General features: G+C 48.6%; 1 protein-coding gene across 4 annotated transcripts in view; it reads right to left on the reverse strand.

Annotated features, from left to right (window-relative positions):
• The window catches only part of RAI14 (retinoic acid induced 14), a 142,773-nt gene that overhangs the window by 46,711 nt on the left and 73,336 nt on the right, over positions 1-22,726 (reverse strand). For 3 of the 4 annotated variants that reach the window (XM_072992851.2, XM_072992855.2, XM_072992854.2), the window contains one exon: positions 1,142-1,272. In XM_072992851.2, the coding sequence (XP_072848952.2) occupies positions 1,142-1,272 (131 nt within the window). Of the gene's footprint in view, positions 1-1,141; positions 1,273-2,913; positions 5,611-22,726 lie in introns of those variants that run through there. The other variant, XM_072992852.2, reaches the window with a different exon arrangement.

The following is a 22,726-nucleotide window of genomic DNA, read 5'->3' on the forward strand; positions in this document are numbered from 1 at the left end:
GATGCCCAAATTGGCCACTGGGAATTGCATTCCAAAAACACCAGTCTCTGTCTGGGAAAGCCAAATCTTCTACCCAAACTTTCTACAGCTCAGAGGCAACACTCCCCACCCCCCATAAAACCACTTTTGAAAAGGATTCCTGTTTGTTATATACTGTATCATACTACCTTATGCATCTGCTTATTCTGGACAAACTCTACTAAGAAGCTGTGACGCAGTACCACTGACGCCTCCTAACTACAGTGCTGCAGATATATAAACCAACATTTCATCACAAATAGGTAAGTGCACAAAAGGGACGTGGTGGTGCTGTGGGCTAAACCGCAGAAGCCTGTGTTGCAGGGTCAGAAGACCAAGCAGTCGTAAGATCGAATCCACGTGATGGAGTGAGCTCCCATCGCTGGTCCCAGCTCCCGCCAACCTAGTGGTTTGAAAGCATGCAAATGCAAGTAGATCAATAGGGACCACCTCGGTGGGAAGGTAACAGCGTTCCGTGTCTAAGTTGCACTGGTCATGTGACCACGGAAGATTGTCTTCGGACAAAAACGCTGGCTCTATGGCTTGGAAACGGGGATGAGCACCACCCACTAGAGTCGAACACGACTGGACAAAAATTGTCAAGAGGAACCTTTACCTTTACCTAGGTAAGTGCACAAACGTTCTCTAAATTGCATCAGGGCTAGAGCTGAATCACATTTTAAGGTGGCCTGGGAGCTTCCGGCACTTACAACAAAGTTCCATCATTCAAAGATGGAAGAAGAAACATTCAGCATGGCTACTTCCAGAGAATTCTGTAGAAAATGCAAATCTTAACACAGAGGAAAGAAGGACCTTCCAGTATTCCTCATGACTGATGAAGCTGGGTGGGGCTAACAGACATTGCTATCCAAGAACATCTTGGTATAAAGTGTCTGTGCCTGATTAAAAACTGGAGACAAAACCCATCAATAATTTAAGGTAAAGCAGAAAAAATGTTTGGAAATGGCTTGGGCATGGCATAGAATAGCAGTGATCCAAAATGGAATTTAATTCATGCAATGGTAAGAAATTCTACCCCACAATGTTAAATGTTTATTCCGAATGGATGGGTTGAGAGGGAAGGACAAAGATTGTTTCCCCTTCAGTTTAACTAACTACTTACGCAGTCTTGCCTTCGCTGTCATGCTTGGTGGCGCTGGCTCCCTTTTTCCCCAACAGCGATGTGACTTTCTCCACATCCCCGTTCTCCACAGCTTGCAGCAGGCGGTCGTCATTCTTGTTCCACTCATTGGCCTGCAGTGGAAGAAAAAGAGATGCTCAGGGGAAAAAGCATCACTGAGCACATTTGTTTTCTGGAAACAGTGCATACCTTTCCAGATTATTAAGAAAGATGTCCCCGCCTCCCCGTAACTGTTCCAAGAGTGACCTCAGAACATCCAGCTCACACTAGACCTTGCATGAATAGAATAACTTCATGTCACAAAGTCTTCAAGTCTCTCACATCCCTTTCCCCTTCGCTACAATATTTCATCCTCATTACAAGTGGGTCTTGCACTAATTTTGGGTGATCTGTCCTACTTTTTTCTTGCATTGTCCCCCATCCCACCCTGCAATCATCTTTCTTTTTATTTTCCCAGAATCTTCTCACGAAGCCTCCCTTCAACATAGTAGACCCTTCAGTTATCATAGAATCATACAATAATGAAGTTGGAAGGGGCCCATGAGGCCATCAAGTCCAACCCCCTGCTTGATGCTGGAATACAGGCCACAGGATATCTGCCAGGTGGTTATCTAAGTTTTTTTTTTTCAATGCCTACAGTGTTGGAGCACTCACCACCTCTCAAGGAAACTGGTTCCACTGTCTTACTGCTCTAACAGTTAGGAAGTTTTTCCTGATATTCAATCAAATTATGCTGAATTACAATTCCCACCATCAACAATCAACCAAGATGGCCAAAACAGCTGTAGATGGTGAGATCCTTAGTTTATCCATTCTTGGGATGCGGGAGTGCTGTGGTAGATAAGGCTGCTCTTGGGTATATTTCTGCCACCTTTGTTCCTTCTCAGAACCCATAGAGGCACATGCAGGATTTCCTAGACATTGGCGAAGCCAAACATTAACAAATCCCTATCTTCTACTTTCCAGTGAGGCTGCTGCATCTGAGAAGGGGAAATGACTCATAAAACTTTCCGCCTTGATGTATTTTCAAGCCACTAAAGTACAGTATTACTGGTTGGATAGGTCAGAACCTTAGGTGCCTGGCTGTGGAGCTAGAGGTTGGGAGTTCAATTCCCCACTCCATCTCCTGTGATGAGAGTGAGCCTGTGTGGCAATATAAAACGGCTCTCCTCTCCATGTTACGTTCATAACAACCCTCTGAAATAGGCCAGGCTTAGAACTGACTGGACTAAATAAGCTTTGTTTATTATTTATTTATTTAAAATATTTGTACCTCATTTTTCTCCGTAAAAGGACCCAGAGGGACTAGGACATGGATTTTCAAGTTACACTTTGTCACTCCAGGCACTACACCATACTGATTCTTCTTAGAATTTGCATTTGCACAGTATCTTCTGTGCTGTAGCTCCCTATTAGCAGGATACGGCAATTCAAGAAACTTGCCTGAATTCCGCCCACCCCACCCCCATTTTCTGCCCTGCCCAGAAGAGTTCACATGCATTCTGGCCCATAACGTCCTGCCCCATCTGGAAAACATAAATGGTGGGGATGCGTTTGCTTAAAGATTATCTTCATTCCACCAAAAACAAACAGAAAGCTCCATCGAAACTCAGATTGAAAGAAAGAAAGAAAGAAAGAAAGAAAGAAAGAAAGAAAGAAAGAAAGAAAGAAAGAAAGAAAGAAAGAAAGAAAGAAAGAAAGAAAGAAAGAAGGAAGGAAGGAAGGGGAGGAAGGAAGAAAGGAAGGAAACAAACCTTCGGTATCCTCATTCCAGTCCTGTTGCTGTTGTAAACAGAAGGTAAAGCAACTCTCTGCTGTGCACAGAATTTATAAATATTTACACAGCGCTATTCTCTCCATCATAATACCAAGGGAGACAATGTTGCTGGAGACCCAGGGCTAACCTTCCCACAGAAGGGAGTTCCCTAATGAAAGGCACACTCAGCTGCAGATGTAAGCCAAGCCCGCATTCTGGCTGAAGAATCCAAGCTGCTAATTTAAAATGAAACAAGCAACCTAAGTGCAGCTGCAGAGGCTCAATTTGACTTTGCGCTCCAGCTGCAGGTCCCACAAAAGCAAACCATGCTCTGTGGACACTGGGTGCAACTTAAAGAGCTGTTTGGTCCAACCCCATGACTTTACTCCCATGCAAATCAAGACATGGACCAAAGTATTGTCCCTACAAGCCTTAGCCTCTTTCTCAAAATGTGTTAAAAATTAGTGCTGCCAAACAGGACACTGAAATTATCACCTGGTATCCTGTCTCTTCTTTATTACCCGAGGTCCACATTTCCATCTGTTCTTTGTCTCACTGCCCTGTGTACAGCCCGGAGAAGTTACATTTTACAGTGTAACTCCTAGAATCTCGCAGCCAGCATGCTAACTGAGCCATAAACTGCCACCAGACTTACGAATGCTGATTCTTGTGTTCAAAGAGAAGCAGAGGTCTGTTTCTTATTTCATGACCATCCCTACTGAGGTGATATATTTATTAATCCAAGCAACAACAAAAGAGCCTAAATTGACAGAATCTCGTAGGGATGTTCTGCCTCTGATCTGTCCAATACTATTTGATTCTGATGCCAAGAAATTGATCTCTCCCAAAACCCTTTGAACGCCCCCATTCCTTTACTTTAAGGGACAGGAAAACTTTAGGCTTTCTGGATCTATCCTGCACCCCTCATGACTCCTGGAGTCTGGTGCAAAAGACGAGCAATCAGAATTACAAGATCCTGAGCTTAGGAGTTAGTTCTCAGAACAAGAAATGAAAAGTGAGTTTGTAAGTCTTTTTACATGAAAACTCCCAAGTCTTCTACTTGTCCAGCTCCATTATTTGGGATGAAGAGAGAAATCTTTGATGCTTGTGGTCACCCTGTACTCTTTATTTCAGGCATCCTCCCACTTGGCTCCAGAGCTGTGGAATTCTCTCCCTCAGCACCTTTTTATGGAACCAGAGTTGGATATATTTAGATGAAAACCTACCTCTTCTACCTGGAGCCACAGGTATCAGGTGTAGAGAGATGTTAGCTACCAGTGTATTTATTTGATCTTTTTAACTGTTTTGTTAGCAGTTGATTAATTTTTGATCATCACTTATTCTGAGGAGTTTATGTTGATGTACAGGTACATATATATCCATTTAACAGCAACCTTAAGATTATATGTAGATGAGTTAATGAAATAAATACTATTAATTTTTATTTCTATCACACTCTACATTGGAGCGCTTTCCAATTGGAATGCACTCTGGTGTAGAGTGCAAGAGAGATAAAAATGAGTATTATTTATTTCACTAACTCATCTATTTGCCAAACAATAGCTTCATTCACCACATGGCGGCCATTTGGCCCTCAAACTCAATTGTGACAACAGCAGCCAAATCCTAACTGCCAAAATAGAAAGCCAAGAGCCTTTTCCAAGAAAACATGTTACAAGCCCATGAGCCCTGGTTGCTGTTATGCTTAAACTGGGAATTAGAAATTCTTGATGATCTACTATAAATCACCCATAGATTTAGATGCATTTTTTTCCTTGTGAGAAACATTTATCTAGCATTACTTATTTTGGAGACAGCATGGAACAGAGAGAGAGAGAGAGAGATAGAATCCATTCCCCTGTAACTTTGACCTTCCTTAATGTCTAATGCAAAGGTTGTTGCTTCAGTGAAAGCTCAACAAGCTTGCAAACTGTTTACATGTACATGCTCCTTTTTCATCAGGTTCCCATTCCAGCACTCTACAGTTTACATTTGAAGCCTTTCACCTGACTTTTTCCTATGATTCTTGCATACTTATGCATCTACACATGAAGAATATTTGCAATTAAACTTTAGAGTACTGCCTGAACATTTATGTTTCTGGTCTGCCTGGTTGTATGGTGAAACCATGGACCACTGCACATTGGTGTTCCTCTTCTTCAGAGGCAGGCAACTTTAGCAGGTCTAAGAACCAATTTTGACACACACCCAAGACTTACTGTGGGCTCTGCCCAAATTGCGGGGAGTTTGTTTCTTTTGTCAGAACTGGCATTCTCTTCTGATTTGGGCAGAGGAGGAGGGACACAGAAGTACTGCCCTTCAACTAAAGGGAGAGTGGTCAAAATATACCTCCCTAGCAGGAAAGCCTGTTACCCCAGCACCATCACTGAAAACCTTTTTCAATTTCTTCCCCTCAAATGTTGCTTAAGAGGTTCCATCATTATCCTAGATGTAGAAAGCAATTCTCAGCAGCAAGGGTGAGGATATGTTCAAAACCAGAAGTCATTTTTGGCTTTGAACAAAAGCCTCTCCCAGGTGATAACAGTTTAGAGGTAGCCAAAAACATGGTGAAATTGCTCCCGGGAACAAATGAGAACCAAAAGGTTTTTTTGAAGATGTAAGAAAACATTGTTAAGAAAAACGTATCCTTTCGGGGGGGGCAAGAGCCGTTCCCCAAGGTCTTGTTTCCAACACTTGCTGCCTCCTGTGGCCCTGGAATTTGCCCACCCTGCAGTAAAACAGGGGTCCCCCTTAGCAGTGTAGCAATAAATTTGGAACTGCTGGTCCTCATCATGACATTCTCCTTGAATTAAAGGGCTAGCTAAGGAGAGTGCAAAATTTCTAGGAGCTGCACTAATGCATCTCAACACATGTGAAACAGTTCTTTTGTAAAGCTAATGGTTCTTTAATGACCTGGTCCAAACAAAACATCCTCAAATACTTTGCACCCTAGCAGGTTTAGAACTGCAGTCCCCAACCTTTTTGGGACCGCATGCCGTTTGGGGGCTGCGGGCTCTGTGCGCAGACCAGTTGGGAGGCGGGGGCACCCCCGTGCTCACGGGTGGGCATGTCATAAACAAAGTTTTCTTTGGCTGCCTCCTGTGGTTCTTTCAGACAGTGGGGTGGATAGACGCTTAAATGAGAGAAAAGGGAGATATCATGGGGGCACCCTGACTGCACCAGATGCACTAGGAGAGGCTATGGCGCAAACTGGTGTTGCAATGGGTTTCATGGCAGCTGCAGAAAGGACTTGCATTTGGGGGAAACAGCACACTGTATTTTTAACAGGCATCTCCCTCTTAATTGTGAGAGAGTCTGGTTCAGCCAGTCTAAGGCCAGCTTGGCTAATTAGGACTGTGCCCTAAGTCAGGAGGAGAGAGAAAAAAAAGATTTGTTTTAGTGCTAACATTTTCTGAATTTGGACCAGGGTTCTGTGACATAAATAGTGTTCTGAATGGCAATTAGTTCTCCAACATCTTCTAATATTCCATTCTTGACTCTTGACCTAAAAAGGAATAGACAAAATAGCTCAATGTCATTAACTAAGTTAGTTAATGGATGCTCATTTGGAGATACTACTTATCATTTATGAGCTTATAAGAAAAACAAAAACAAAACAGCCCAACAGCAGCCCATGCAGAAGTATTTATGATCCACAGGACAAGACTTTTACTTCACTCTTGCAAGCAGCCTAGTTGGGCTTAAGAGTGTGAGAGACATTTAAATAACTATTGACATGCCACTGAGGACATAATGAAGTGTCACATGACCTCTGAGGTCACATGATTGGTGGAGCAACAGTGCTTTAAGTTCATGACAGTTGGTCTTTGCCCACTTGCTGCTTTCCTGCCTCAACAGCCATTGGGAACAGAGTGAGTTAGAGAGTTGTATTCTTGAGGGCTTTCATGGCCGGGTCTGATGGTTGTTGTGGATTTTTTGGGCTCTTTGGCCATGGTCTGAAGGTTGTTCTTCCTGACATTTCGCCAGTCTCTGTGGTCGGCATCTTCAGAAGACTGGAATAGGAACTCTGTCCATGCTCTGTTGCTGTTTGTTGGATAGTTGAGTATTTATAGTCATGGGAACAGCTTTTGTCCTTTTTTCGAGATAGGGTGATCAGCATGTTTTTGTTGTAGATGTATTGTTGTGATAAGAGGGGGGAGAGATTATCTGTCACTGTGGTTGATGGGTGTCTTTAGCTGGTCTTTTTTGTGCAATGATCCCTGGTCCTTGTGGCTGGGTACAGTTTGCTGACCTTTTGCAAGCTGTATTTTTTCAGTCCTGGGAGGCAGGCATTGTTAAGTTTTAGACTGTCTAATTTTTTGTTGAAGCTCTGCTGATGTTTATGGATTTCAATGGCCTCCCTGTACAGTCTAACATAATCATTGCTGGTGTTGTCCAGTACTTCAGTACAGTATTTTGAAATAGAATTTGATGTCCAGCTTGTTTTAGGGCATGTTCAGCTACTGCTGATTTTTCCGGTTCTTTTAGTCTGCAGTGTCTCTCATGTTCTTTGATTCTGGTGTGAATGCTGCGTTTTGTGGTTCCAATATATACCTGTCCACAACTGCAAGATATCCAGTACACTCCTGCAGTGGTGAGGGGATGCCTTTTGTCCTTTGCTGACTGTAACATTTGTTGTATTTTTGTGGTGGGCTTGAATACTGTTTGTAGGTTGTGTTTTTTCAAAAGTTTCTCCATGCGGTCCGTGACCCCTTTGATGTACAGTATGGAAGAAATACTTTATTTGTGGGTGGCTGTTTTTCCTCTTCAGTTTGCTGTTGTTTTCTTAGTTTGATGGCTCTTTTGATTTCATTCTTGGAATAGCCATTCACTTGTGGGGCCCAATTCAGATGGTTGAGTTTGGTACTGAGAACTTGAGCTGCACAGTTCCGATTTGCATGGTCTACCAGTGTTTTGAGCTGGAGAGACCTTGGCTTTTCAAAATTTACCTTTCATTCGGGCTTAACCATGGACTTGCTCAGCCATTCAGGTTCATAGTTTGTAGAGATGTACTCTGTATCAACGGACAGGATTGCTTCCTGTTTTGTCTATAGCTCTGGAAACTACATTAAGGTGTTGCCTGGGTAGTATGGGTTTAAGATGTTGAGTTCTGGCAGGGCAGTTGATGTGGTACTTTTGAGCAGTTGCTGTTATTTTTAATGGAGATAAATGGATGTGTCAGGGGGCAGCCAGATGTAAGCTGGATTTCAATAATAGACTTCCCACCCAGATGGGAAAGAGTAGCATTTGTGGGGATCCTTTTCTGGGTACCCCCTTTCTGATGGAGCCATGAGTGTAGTTGTTGGAAATGAAGCAGAAATGTTTCATTTCTGAAACATTTGCCCACTCTGCATGATTAATCTGTGTATTTCATCCCTAGCATCCATTAGATTGTATTTGGTTAATCTCCTTCCTTAGTAACTATAATTAGAAAAAAAGTTTTTGTCTATGTTGTTCAGAAATGAACAACAGACATCTTTACATATTGTTTCCAAGTCTGAATGGTTCCAAAGATTATTGTGTCTGAAATATTTACCCATTTAATGTGTTAATATGCCAGGATCTATTGACTTGTTCAGCTTAATAGTTCGCTTTCTGGGTTGATTTCACTTGTATTTATTTTCATATTCATTGTGTTAATTACTTGCTCAAAATTTAAAGAGATAGTGGTTTATAAATGTTAATACGTATCACGTAACTATCTCCAGAGTTTCTTGGAGACATCCAAGATCCAAGCATTGGCATCAGCTCGATTTGATCCTCACTAGACGTTCTAGCCTTCCTAGTATTACGATCACATGCAGTTACCAGAGTGCTGATTGCGATATTGATCACTCCCTGGTGTGTAGTAGAGTAAAACTGTGAACAAAAAGATTATATCACACGAAAAAGGAAGATCAGTATTGACATCAGCAAGACTCACAATCAAAGAAAAATGGAGGAATTTGCCCAAGCGCTTGAGGAAACCCTTCCAGGCCCGGCTGATGCAAACGCACTTGAATGATGGGAACATTTCAAGAACGCTGTGTATAACACCGCCTTGTCCACATTTGGCAAGAAGACCAAAAAGGTGGCTGATTGGTTCGAAGCCCATTTGGAGGAGTTGATGCCAGGCATAGAGGATAAGAGGAGAGCTCTAGCAGCATACAAAGCCTGTCCTAGCGAGTATAACTTGCAAGCTCTTCGAGTTGCTCGTAGCCAAGTCCAACAGGCTGCCAGGAGATGTTCCAATGATTATTGGCTTCAGCTCTGCTCTCAGATACAGATAGCAGTGGACACAGGTAATATCAAAGGAACGTATGATGGTATCAAGCAGGCTTTAGGTCCAATAGAGATGAAATCTGCTCCCTTGAAGTCTGCTACAGGCGTGATCATCCAGGACTGAGCACAGCAGATGGACCGCTGGGTGCAGCACTACTCTGAGCTATATTCCAGAGAGAATGTAGTAACTGAATAAGCATTAAATAGCATCGAGTGCCTGCCTGTCTTGGAAGAGCTGGACAGCCAACCAACCTTAGCAGAAATAAAAGCGGCCTTGGATTCCCTTGCCTCCAGCAAGGCACCTGGAAAGGATAACATCCCTGTTGAAGTGCTGAAGTGCTGTAAACAGACCATCACTACCGAACTGTATGAAGTCTTTCGTCTTTGCTGGAGGGAAGGTGGAGTACCACAGGACATGACAGACGCAAACATTGTCACATTGTACAAGAACAAAGGAGACAGGGGTGACTGCGATAACTACCGTGGCATCTCTCTTCTTAGCGTTGTAGGGAATCTGCATGCCTGTGTTGTGCTGAAGAGGTGCTTGCAGGCAGAGTCTATCCAGAATCACAGTGTGGATTTCGAGCTAATAGATCCACCATCGACATGGTATTCTCCCTCAGACAGTTGCAGGAGAAATGTAGAGAACAGCCACTTTGTGGCCTTCATAGATCTCACAAAGGCCTTTGATTTAGTTAGCAGGGATGACCTTTTTAAAATACTTCCCAAGATTGGATGTCCACCTTGACTCCTTAACATCATCAGGTCCTTTCATGAGGGAATGAAGAGCACCGTAGTTTTGATGGCTCAACATCAGATCCCTTTGACATCCGAAATGGAGTGAAACAGGGTTGTGTCCTTGCACCAGCCCTTTTCAGGATCTTTTTTGCTGTCATACTGAAGCACACATTTGGAACTGCAACAGAAGGTGTCTATCTCCAGACTAGATCAGACGGAAAGCTCTTTCATCTCTCTAGATTGAGAGCGAGAACCAAAGTCCAACTGAAATATATATATGGGATCTCCTCTTCGCAGATGATGCAGCCATTGTTGCCCACTCTGCTGAAGACCTCCAACAACTCATGAATCGTTTTAGCAAGGCCTGCCAAGACTTTGGATTAACAATCAGCCCGAGGAAAACACAAGTCATGGGCCAGGGAGTGGACTCACCTCCCTCCATTACCATCTGCACACAAGGATTGGAGGTTGTTCATGACTTTGTGTACCTTGGCTCAACGATCTCTGACACACTCTCTCTAGATGTCGAGCTGGATAAACGCAATGGCAAAGTAGCTACCATGCTCTCTAGAGTCACAAAGAGAGTATGGCTAAATAAGAAGCTGACAACATATACCAAGATCCAGGTCTATAGAGCCTGTGTCCTGAGCACATTCCTGTACTGCAGTGAGTCCTGGACCCTTTGTGCACGGCAGGAGAGGAAACTGAACACCTTCCATATGCGTGGCGCCGACGCATTTTTGGTATCACCTGGCACGACAAAGTTCCAAACAGAGTAGTCCTAGAATGAGCTGGAAATGTTTAGCATACATAAATTACTGAAACAGTGCCATCTATGTTGGCTTGGGCATGTCGTGAGAATGGCTGATGGTTGGATTCCAAAAGATCTCCTGTATTATTTATTTATTTATTTATTCAATTTATATGCCGCCCAAACTACCCAGAGGTCTCTGGGCGGCTTACAATAATTAAAATTCAATATAGCAAAAGATAAAATAATTAAAATACAATTAAAATACAATTAAAATTGCCATCAGACCCACAGCTAATATAATTTCAATTAAAAGCCTTCTGGAACAGGAAGGTTTTGACCTGGCGCCGAAATGTCATCAATGTCGGCGCCAGACGAATCTCAGTCGGGAGGGCATTCCATAGTCTGGGGGCAGCTGCCGAAAAGGCCCTTTGTCTACAAGCCGTCCCTCTTACCTCCTTAAGGGACGGCTCTTTCAAAAGGGCCCCCTGGCTAGATCTTAACTGCCGGGTAGGTTCATATGGAAGGAGGCGGTCCTTCAGGTATCCAGGGCCCAAGCCGTTTAGGGCTTTATATGTCAAAACAAGCACTTTGAATTGGGCCCGGGCAGCAACTGGTAGCCAATGTAACTTATACAGAATCGGCTTGATATGTTCCGTGGCAGCTGCACCACTCACCAGCCGCGCAGCTCGATTCTGGACCAGTTGCAATCGCCGGACCGTCTTCAAAGGCAGCCCCACGTAAAGCGCATTGCAGTAATCTATGCGGGATGTTACCAGTGCATGTGTGACTGTCATGAGACTCCGCTCGTCCAGGTAGGGCCGTAGCTGGTATAATTTCCGCAGCTGAAGGAAGGCGCCCCTGGCCACCGAGTCCACCTGGGCTTCCAGAGTTAGACTGGGGTCCAGGAGCACCCCCAAGCTGCGGACCCTGTCCCTTAGGGGGAGTGTAACCCCATTCAGGGCGGGGAAATGGCCCTCCAGCCTGTCCGGCGAAGCACCCACTAACAGCACTTCCGTCTTGTCTGGATTGAGTTTCAATTTATTAACCCTCATCCAGTCCATTATCAGGTCCAGACACGAGTTCAGCACAGAAACTGCCTCACCTGGATTGGTGGAAAACGAGAGGTAGAGCTGAGTATCGTCAGCATATTGCTGACTCCTCAGCCCAAACCTCCTGATGACCTCTCCCAGCGGTTTCATGTAGATGTTGAACAGCATGGGGGACAGTATTGAGCCCTGAGGAACCCCATGACATAACTGCCATGGGGCAGAGCAACTGTCCCCCAGCACCACCCTCTGGACACGGTCAGCCAGGAAGGAGCGGAACCACTGTAAAACAGTGCCCCCAACTCCCAACCCAGCCAGCCTATCCAGAAGGACACCATGGTCGATGGTGTCGAAAGCCGCTGAGAGGTCCAGGAGTATCAACAGGGTCACACTCCCCCTGTCTCTCTCCCGGCAAAGGTCATCGTACAGGGCGACCAAGGTAGTCTCTGTACCAAAACCCGGCCTGAAACCCGATTGAAATGGATCCAGAAAATCCGTTTCATCCAGCAGCGCCTGGAGTTGCCCGGCCACAACCCGCTCCAACACCTTGCCCAAGTAAGGGAGGTTCGCCACTGGTCGGTAGTTGACCACCAGCCTTGGGTCCAGGTTAGGCTTTTTAAGGAGTGGTCGAATCACCGCCTCTTTCAAGGCGGTAGGGACCACTCCCTCTCTCAGAGAGGCATTCACGGCCTCCTGGACCCAGGTGCGAACCCCCCTGGCTGATCTTCCAATTAGCCAGGATGGGCAAGGGTCGAGCGGAGTGGTGGTAGAACGGACAGATCCAAGCACCCTGTCCACATCATCAGGTCTCAACAATTGAAACTCATCCATTAATACTGGACCTAAGCACGGCGCACTGGACACATCCTCTGATTCTGCAGTAACTGTGGAGTCCAACCCACTGCGAATCTGAGCGATTTTTCCCTCAAAATGTATAGCAAACTCATCACAGCGAGCTGATGAGCAGTCCGGGACCTCCACCGGATTTCCCGGTTGAAGAAGATCCCGGACCACCCGAAACAGCTCTGCTGGACGACATTCTGAGGAAGCAATACGGCTGGAGAAATATTGCCGTTTCGCCAGCCGTATTGCCACGAAATAGGCCCGATAATGGGCTCTAAGTCGTGTTCGATCGGACTCCCAGCGGGATTTCCTCCACCTGCGCTCCAGCCGTCTCCCCTCTCGCTTCATCGCCCGCAGTTCAGAAGTATACCAAGGAGCTGTCTGGGCTCGGCGAGCAGGGAGAGGACGCTTAGGCGCAATCGTGTCAACTGCCCGGGTCATCTCCCTATTCCATAGGGTGACCTGAGCTTCGACAGGAGCGCCGACCATATCAGACGGATAATCCCCCAGAGCATTCAGGAATCCATCTGGATCCATTAGTCTCCGAGGGCGGATCATCTTAATAGATCCCCCACCCTTGCAGAGGGAAGAAGACGCTAATAGACTGAACTTGACCAGGAAGTGGTCTGACCATGACAATGGGGTCACGACCAGCCCCTCCACATCCAAACCACCATCTTCCAGTCCCGTTGAGAAAACCAGGTCCAAGGTGTGGCCCTTCTCATGCGTCGGACCGATGACACATTGAGACAGCCCCATGGTTGTCATGGTGGCCATGAAGTCCTGAGCCGCCCCAGTCAAGGCAGCCTCGGCATGGATGTTGAAGTCCCCCAGCACCAACAGCCTGGGAGTCCTCAACATCAGGTCCGAGACTACCTCTGTCAGCTCAGGCAGGGAGACTGTTGGTACGCAGCAGGGTGGGCGGTACACCAACAGAATCCCTAACCTGTCTCGCGAGCCCAACACACAATACAGGCCCTCAAGACCTCCTCTCAAAGGGATAGGAAGCCTGGTCAAGGAGATAGAACTCCTATAGACTATAGCAACTCCCCCTCCCCGACCCTCTGAGCGACCCTGGTGCTGGACTGAGTACCCAGGCGGACATAGCTGGGAGAGGGGAACACCACCCTCCTCTCCCACCCAGGTCTCAGTAATGCACGCCAGGTCAGACCCCTCATCCAGAATTACATCATGGATGAGGGCAGTTTTATTTTGTACTGACCTGGCGTTCATCAACAGCACCGTGTGGCTCGAGGGTTTGCTGATATGGTCGCCTGATACCATCTGGTTGGGGGTAGAACTAGAAGAGGGGATAGATGTAAGATATCTAACCTCTCTTCTCCTACGCGGGCATGTCCTACCCCCACCGCCATTCCTTCCCCTACCCAGCACCACCTCAATGGCTGCCCCCTCCAACACCCTCCCCCCTTCCTGTTCCATTAGATCCACTGTGGGTCTCTTCTTCACTGATGGCAATTAATAACAATTTAAAAACATTTAAAACATATATAAAATAAAACTTTTCTAAAGCCCCTTCTCTCCCTCCCAGCCATGTAGCTCATGTTGAGAGGGGGATGAGGCAGCCGGGAGCAGCAGGGCCTGATCCTGCCAGCACAGGGGAAGGTTGAGCCAGCTCCCTTGAGAAAGGGCTGGCATCCAACAGGGGGCCGACCACAGTTCCACTGCCTCTCACCCAGTGGGCTGTGGCCGGCAGATGGTCTCTTGTTCCCTCTGTCAGCAGGCACGCTCGTCCGGTCAGGTCCCAAAGGAAGCTCCGGTTAAAACCTTTCTCTCCCCCTGGGCCAGGTGGCCGGTGTTGGTAGGAGATGAGGCAGCCGGGAGCAGCAGGGCCTGATCCTGCCAGCACAGGGGAAGGTTGAGCCAGCTCCCTTGAGAAAGGGCTGGCATCCAACAGGGGGCCGACCACAGTTCCACTGCCTCTCACCCAGTGGGCTGTGGCCGGCAGATGGTCTCTTGTTCCCTCTGTCAGCAGGCACGCTCGTCCGGTCAGGTCCCAAAGGAAGCTCCGGTTAAAACCTTTCTCTCCCCCTGGGCCAGGTGGCCGGTGTTGGTAGGAGATGAGGCAGCCGGGAGCAGCAGGGCCTGATCCTGCCAGCACAGGGGAAGGTTGAGCCAGCTCCCTTGAGAAAGGGCTGGCATCCAACAGGGGGCCGACCACAGTTCCCCTGCCTCTCACCCAGTGGGCTGTGGCCGGCAGATGGGTGTATGGAGAATTAGTGCAGAGAAATAGCCCCAGAGGGAGACCACAGCTGTGATACAAGGACATCTGCAAGCAGGATCTGAAGGCCTTAGGAATGGACCTCAACAGATGGGAAATCCTGACATCTGAGCATTCAGCCTGGAGGCAGGCGTTGCATCACGGTCTCTCCCATTTTGAAGAGACCCTTGTCCAGCAGGCCGACACAAAGAGGAAGTCACAAAAGCAGCAAAATCAGGGAGCTGGACAGGGGACAGATTGTATTTGTCTTCAGTGTGGAAGGGATTGTCACTCTCGAACTGGCCTCCTCAGCCATACCAGACACTGTTCCAAGTCCTCCATACAGAGCATGTTACCATAGTCTTTCAAGACTGAAGGATGCCTAACTAAAACTATCTTTTAAGTAAAACAACATATCTTAAGGTTAGGCACTGACCAGGTAAGGGATCAAACCTCAGTTTAGATTCATTTATTTTTTACTACCACCCTTCTCATACAGGCCAAGACACCAACCAGGTAAGAGATCAAACCTATTTTTTTTTCCATTTTCACCACCTTCCTTATTCAGGTGAAGGCATTCACCAGGTAAGGAATCAAAACCAATTTCTGTTCATTTTTTTCTTTTTAACTGCCTTCCCTCCTTATTCAGGTAAAGACACTGAGATGGTAAGAGATGAAAACCAATTTTGGTTTATTTTTTGCATTTTACCACCTTCCCTCCTTATACAGGTAAAGACACTGACCAGGTAAGAGATCAAAACTAATTTTGGTTTATTTCTTCCTTTTTAACTGCCTTCCCTCCTTATACAGGCCAAGACACCAACCAGGTAAGAGATCAAACCTAATTTTGGTTTATTTCTTCCTTTTTAACTGCCTTGCCTCCTTATACAGGCCAAGACACCAACCAGGTAAGAGATCAAACCTAATTTTGGTTTATTTTTTGCATTTTTACCAACTTCCCTCCTTGTGCAAGTAAAGACACCGACCAGGTAAGAGATGAAACCTAATTTTGGTTTATTTTTTTCCATTTTACCACCTTCCCTCCTTATGCAGGTGAAGACATTGACCAGGTAAGGAAGCAAAACCAATTTGTGTTTATTTTTTCCATTTTAACTGCCTTCCCTCCTTATTCAAGTAAAGACACCGACCAGGTAAGGGATCAAAACTAATTTTTGGTTTAATGTTTGCATTTTTACCACCTTCCCTCCTTATACAGGTAAAGACAATGACCAGGTAAGAGATCAAAACTGGTTTTGGTTTATTTTTTCCAGTTTTACTGCCTTCCCTCCTGGGCTTTGATGTTTTTTGTGTTTTGGTGTGGTTTTTCTCCCAGCTCCACTGCGTTCAGGCTGGTTGTGTGTATGTGGGGGGATGTTTTATGTTTTGTTTCCCAGCCCCATGGCGTTCCACTGGGGCTGGTTGTGTGTGTGTGGGCTTCCTTTTGAGTCTTTTCCCCCAGCCTCATAGCATTCCACTGAGGCTGGCTGTGTGTGTGTGTGTGTGTGTGTGTGTGTGTGTGTGTGTGTTTCCCAGCCCCATCGTGTTCCACTGGGGCTGGCTGTGTTTGGGGGTATTGTGTTCCCCCCCCCAGCCCCATGGTGTTCCACTGGGGCTGGCTCTCTGTGTGGGGTTTTTTGTGTTTTTTTTCCCAGCCCCATAGTGTTCCACTAGGGCTGGCTGTGTTTTTTGTTTGTTTGTTTGTTTTGCTGTGTTTTTTTTGCCCCAGGGCATTCCTATGGGGCTTCCAGTGTTTTTTATTATTATTATTTTTTAGTGCATTTTTTTCCGGCCAGAACAGATTAATGAGGTTTCTATGTATTCCTGTGGGAAATGGTGCTTTGACTTACGACCATTTCGAGTTATGTACATCTTCTGGAATGGATTATGGTCGCAAGTCGAGGCACCCCTTTAGTGTGGTTGTTTACACTGAGCCAGATATCTTGGAGAATGAAGTCAATTGGGCCTTAGAAAGCATGGCTAACAACAAGGTCAGTGGAGGTGATGGCATTCCAGTTGAACTATTAAAAATCCTAAAAGATGACACTGTTAAGGTGCTACACTCAATATGCCAGCAAGTTTGGAAAACTCAGTAGTGGCCAGAGGATTGGAAAAGATCAGTCTACATCCCAATCCCAAAGAAGGGCAGTGCCAAAGAATGCTCCAGCTACTGTACAATTGCACTCATTTCACATGCTAGCAAGGTTATGCTCAAAATCCTTCAAGGTAGGCTTCAGCAGTATGTGGACCGAGAACTCCCAGAAGTACAAGCTGGATTCCGAAGGGGCAGAGGAACTAGAAACCAAATTGCTAACATGCACTGGATTATAGAGAAAGCCAGAGAGTCCCAGAAAAACATCTACTTCTGCTTCATGGACTACGCAAAAGCCTTTGACTGTGTGGACCTCAACTACGACAAGTTCTTAAAGAAATGGGAGTGCCTCACCACCTTATCTATCTCCTGAGAAATCTATATGTGGGACAGGAAGCAACAGTTAGAACTGGATATGGAACAACTGATTGGTTCAAAATTGGGAAAGGAGTATGACAAGGCTGTGTATTGCCTCCCTGCTTATTTAACTTATATGCAGAATACATCATGCGAAAAGCTGGATTGTATGAATCCAAAGACGGAATTAAGATTGCCAAAAGAAATATCAACAACCTCAGATATGCAGATGATACCACTCTAATGGCAGAAAGCGGGGAGGAACTAAAGAACCTCTTAATGAGGGTGAAAGAGGAGAGCGCAAAAAAGAGCAAAGCGTGCTGCTTATATACCACCCCAGTGTGCTTCAAGCACTCTCTGGGTGGTTTACATCAGCGTTCCCCAACGTTTTGAGGACCACGGACCGGCTAAGCCTCAGAGAAAGGTGGGGAGGCCCCCTGCAGTTGTGCACGCTATCGGGCACATGCGCAAAGCAGTGAGGGAGCGCTCACGCTGGGGCTGGCATGCGCGCAAAGCAGCTGTGGGGAGGGGAGTGCGTGCAGGGGGAGGTCTGTCTTTGCACTCCGGTCAGCCTCCACAGCCGGGAGGGGGGAGGCAGTGATGTTCGAGAGCAACTGCCCACCGTCCCTCCATGCACACAGGTAGCCAGGCGGCCATCCAGCCCCGCCAGGATGCTCCAGGGCGCTAATGGCCCCAGACCCTGCTTGCTTGCTCACCCCCTCCTGCTCCTCCTGTTACTGCTTGGCCAGGATGCTCGGGTGGCCGTTGTGCGCCCGCAGTGGGAAGGGCTGGGTGGGGGGCGCCTTTGCCTGCCACGCAGGCCACTGCCTTTTCCTGGGGGAGACGGGTTCCAGCTCCACAGGTAACCGGCTGGCTGGCTTGTCCCTTGCGTGGACAATGGCCTGCCAGGAGCAGGCGGGAGGGGCGGCTGGGCTGGCCTAGCCCCCCCCTCTGCCCCCATCATCATCATCTGCCTCGAGCAGAGGCGGAGGCTCCTCTTGGGGATCGGGCCGTCGAGAAGCTCTGGCTCCGGCCCCCGCAACGCTTCCCAGAAGCACCTCAAGTCGCCATGACAACACTCCCATGGAAGGAAAAGCTGAAGGAAAGCCACGAGGCCATGGGAAGCAAGAAAGAGCTGCTGAAACCGATCTGGCACGCCTTCACCGCCCTCGACCTGGACTGGAGCGGCAAAGTCTCCAAGTCAGCAGCTCTTCCTTCAGGCTTCCCATGGTCACGTGGCTTTCCTTCGGCTTTTCCTTCCATGGAAAGTAAGGAAAGTCTCCAAGTCAGCAGCTCTGACTTTGCTGCTGCCGCAACTCAGGGCAACAAGGGGACCAGTCCCGATTCCTCCACGTGGGGAGATGAAGGCTCTGGGTGAGGCCGGCTCTCCCGCACGCCGTAGAAGGCGGGTGAAGCTCAGGACGGAGCCATCCGACGAAGCAACAAAGAGGGAAGGCCAGCCTGGGGAAACGCCGGGGCGCCCAAGCGCTCCCCAGGGCGTGGGCAGCAGGGGCTTCTGAGGGCTCACAGCACTGACCTCAATGGGGCTGACGGGGTGGAGGAGACTGTCGCTTCCCACAGAAGGAAAAGCCGAAGGAAAGCCACGTGGCCATGGGAAGCCTGAAGGAAGAGCTTCTGACTTGGAGACTTTGTTGCTCCAGTCCAGGTCAAGGGTGGTGAAGGCGTGCCAGATGGGTTTCAGCAGCTCTTCCTTCAGGCTTCCCATGGCCACATGGCTTTCCTTCGGCTTTTCCTTCTGTGGGAAGTGGCAAAGGCTCCAAGTCCAAGCTCAAGGCAAGCCAAAAGGGGCGCACGCGTGTATGGGAGCGAGGAGAGTGAGTGTGGTGGGGTAACGTCTCTTCCCCCTCCAGCGGCAGGCACTTTCTGCCTTTGCCAACGACGCACCGTTGAAGCACTTCTCCTTTTCCCCTCAGCGGGAGGCCCTCAAGGGAAGGCAGGAGGACGGAGCTGTTGCCTAGCGTGGTGGAGAGACTGTGCTCTGGTTGTATGCAGCGGGATTGTGCAGTCCCTCAAAGCTCGATTTCTGGCGCCTTTCAGAGCCAGCCAGAACCAGAGCCAGTAAGGACGCGAGCTGCCGCTTTCTACATTCAAAGCAGGCATCAGGGCAGAAGAGGTTCCCCCCGGAAAAGGGCCCCCTTCCGTGCAGCTCTTCTTACACAGGGAGGTCCCTTGGTTGGGTGGCTGGCAGCCCTTGCTGTTGGAAATCTTCTGAGCTGAGCTTCCACCGGAGCCCATGCTGGTGCTAGAGCAGAATCCGCCGCTGAAGGAAAGCTCTCCTCCACCCCGTCAGCCCCATTGAGGTCAGTGCTGTGAGCCCTCAGAAGCCCCTGCTGCCCACGCCCTGGGGAGCGCTTGGGCGCCCCGGCGTTTCCCCAGGCTGGCCTTCCCTCTTTGTTGCTTCGTCGGATGGCTCCGTCCTGAGCTTCACCCGCCTTCCACGGCGTGCGGGAGAGCCGGCCTCACCCAGAGCATTCGCCTCCCCACGTGGAGGAATCGGGACTGGTCCCCTTGTTGCCCTGAGTTGCGGCAGCAGCAAAGTCAGAGCTGCTGACTTGGAGACTTTCCTTACTTTCCATGGAAGGAAAAGCCGAAGGAAAGCCACGTGGCCATGGGAAGCCTGAAGGAAGAGCTGCTGACTTGGAGACTTTGCCGCTCCAGTCCAGGTCGAGGGCGGTGAAGGCGTGCCAGATCGGTTTCAGCAGCTCTTTCTTGCTTCCCATGGCCTCGTGGCTTTCCTTCAGCTTTTCCTTCCATGGCAGTGTTGTCATGGCGACTTGAGGTGCTTCTGGGAAGCGTTGCGGGGGCCGGAGCCAGAGCTTCTCGACGGCCCGATCCAAGAGGAGCCTCCGCCTCTGCTCGAGGCAGATGATGATGATGGGGGCAGAGGGGGGGGCTAGGCCAGCCCAGCCGCCCCTCCCGCCTGCTCCTGGCAGGCCATTGTCCACGCAAGGGACGAGCCAGCCAGCCGGTTACCTGTGGAGCTGGAACCCGCCCCTCCACAGCCGCGTCTCCCCCAGGAAAAGGCAGTGGCCTGCGTGGCAGGCAAAGGCGCCCCCCACCCAGCCCTTCCCACTGCGGGCGCACAACGGCCACCCGAGCATCCTGGCCAAGCAGTAACAGCAGGAGCAGGAGGGGGCGAGCAAGCAAGCAGGGTCTGGGGCCATTAGCGCCCTGGAGCATCCTGGCGGGGCTGGATGGCCGCCTGGCTGCCTGTGTGCATGGAGGGATGGTGGGCAGTTGCTCTTGAACATCACTGCCTCCCCCCTCCCGGCTGTGGAGGCTGACCGGAGTGCGAACACAGACCTCCCCCCGCATGCACTCCTCTCCCCCCCCGAGGGCGGTGAAGGCGTGCCAGATCGGTTTCAGCAGCTCTTCCTTCAGGCTTCCCATGGCCACGTGGCTTTCCTTCGGCTTTTCCTTCCATGGGAAGTGGCAAAGGCTCCAAGTCCAAGCTCAAGGCAAGCCAAAAGGGGCGCACGCGTGTATGGGAGCGATAAGAGCTAACGTCTCTTTCCCCTCCAGCGGCGGGCACTTTCTGCCTTTGCCAAAAGCGCTCTTGAAACGCTTCTCCTTTTCCCTTCAATGGAAGGGTGGCAAGGGAAGGCGGGAAGACCTTCATGCACTCCCTGTTGGGCTCACCTCTTCTGCCTCTGCCAGGGGAGCACAGGAAGAGACGGGGAGACAGAGCAGACAAAACACCGACAGAACGCGAAGCCGTCAGGCGGTGGTGATAGACGCTTCTGCCCAGCGAAGTCCCAGCGTGTTTCAGAATTCAAATGCTGGGATTGCGCCGGGAGGCGCTTAATGTCTGGGTCCAATGGCTGTTCATCGTGCGGGGGGGAGGTCTGTCTCCGCGGCCTGGTCCAGCTCGGCCCACGGACCGGCACCGGGCTGCGGACCGGGGGTTGGAGACCTCTGGTTTACATTATGAAGGCTACACATTGCTTCCCCAGCAAGCTGGGTACTCATTTTACCGACCTCAGAGGGATAGGAAAAAAATGGTCTGAAGCTCAACATCAAAAAACCTAAGATCATGGCCACTGGTCTCATCACCTCCTGGCAAATAGAAGGGGAAGATATGGAGGCAGTGACAGATTTTACTTTCTTGGGCTCCATGATCACTGCAGATGGTGATAACAGACACGAAATTAAAAGACGCCTGCTTCTTGGGAGGAAAGCGATGACAAACCTCAACAGCATCTTAAAAAGCAGAGACCTCGCCTTGCCCACGAAGGTCTGCATAGTTAAAGCTATGGTTTTTCCAGCAGTGATGTATGGAAGTGAGAGCTGGACCATAAAGAAGGCTGACTGCCGAAGAATTGATGCTTTTGAATTGTGGTGCTGGAGGAGACTCCTGAGAGTCCCCTGGACTGCAAAGAGAACAAACCTATCAATTCTGAAGGAAATCAACCCTGAGTGCTCACTGGAAAGGCAGATCCTGAAGCTGAGGCTCCAGTACTTTGGCCATCTCATGAGAAGAGAAGACTCCCTGGAAAAGATCCTGATGTTGGGAAAATGTGAAGGCAAGAGAAGAAGGTGACGGCAGAAAACAAGATGATTGGACAGTGTGATCGAAGCTACCAACACGAATTTGACCCAACTCCAGGAGGCAGTGGAAGACAAGGAGGGCCTGGCGTGCTCTGGTCCATGAGGTCATGAAGAGTCGGACACAACTTAATGACTAAACAACAAAATAGGTTGTTGGCAGGTAAGTAAATGTTTGGGAGGAAGACAAGGTCCTATCGAGACCTGCTCTCTCCCGTATATACTTCACACATTTCGTCTCCATCTCACATTTTAGCCAAATCTTCATCCCCCCACTCAATCCCGACATCTGAATTCATCTACTATCACATTGACCAGCCCTCCCCACACCTCCCTCCCTCCAGCAACCAACAGAACATGTTTCGTCTCCTCCTACCCACAATCCCCCATCATTGCTCTTCATATGCACATACCCAGACATACTGTTACTTAAAAAAAAAAACCCATCACCTCTAGACCCACCCAACTCCCCTCTTATACATACACACACTCCACCTTCTTCCCAGCTGTATGGCTCCCCTACAGGAGATCCTCCTCTCCCAATCCCACACTATGCCACATGACGGCTCCTCTGCCCCACATGGACAAAAAACATCCCACTATACACTCGCCTCATCCCTTCCATGCCCCACATGCCCGTCAGCCCTAACCAATCCCTCACACCATTTATAACATGCCCCCCACAACCCACCCCTCAATAGAGGGGTTAAAATTGGTTGTGCTCCTAGTTACCTCCAACACTTGAGTCCATCTTTGTATTTCTGGAGCTGGTGGGCAATGTATATCTCTGCCGGTGTGGAGTCATACACTGGCTTGGAACTATTTTTCCCATGTCTCCTGATCTGACATAGGCAGGTAGAGGCACTAATTGGCACTTCCCACATAGCTGTGCTCGGCCTGGATGTTGGTGCAGTTATAAGATCCTTCTGCCCCCAGCCA

Source organism: Pogona vitticeps, chromosome 2 (assembly GCF_051106095.1).
Source record: "Pogona vitticeps strain Pit_001003342236 chromosome 2, PviZW2.1, whole genome shotgun sequence".
Taxonomy (NCBI): domain Eukaryota; kingdom Metazoa; phylum Chordata; class Lepidosauria; order Squamata; family Agamidae; genus Pogona; species Pogona vitticeps.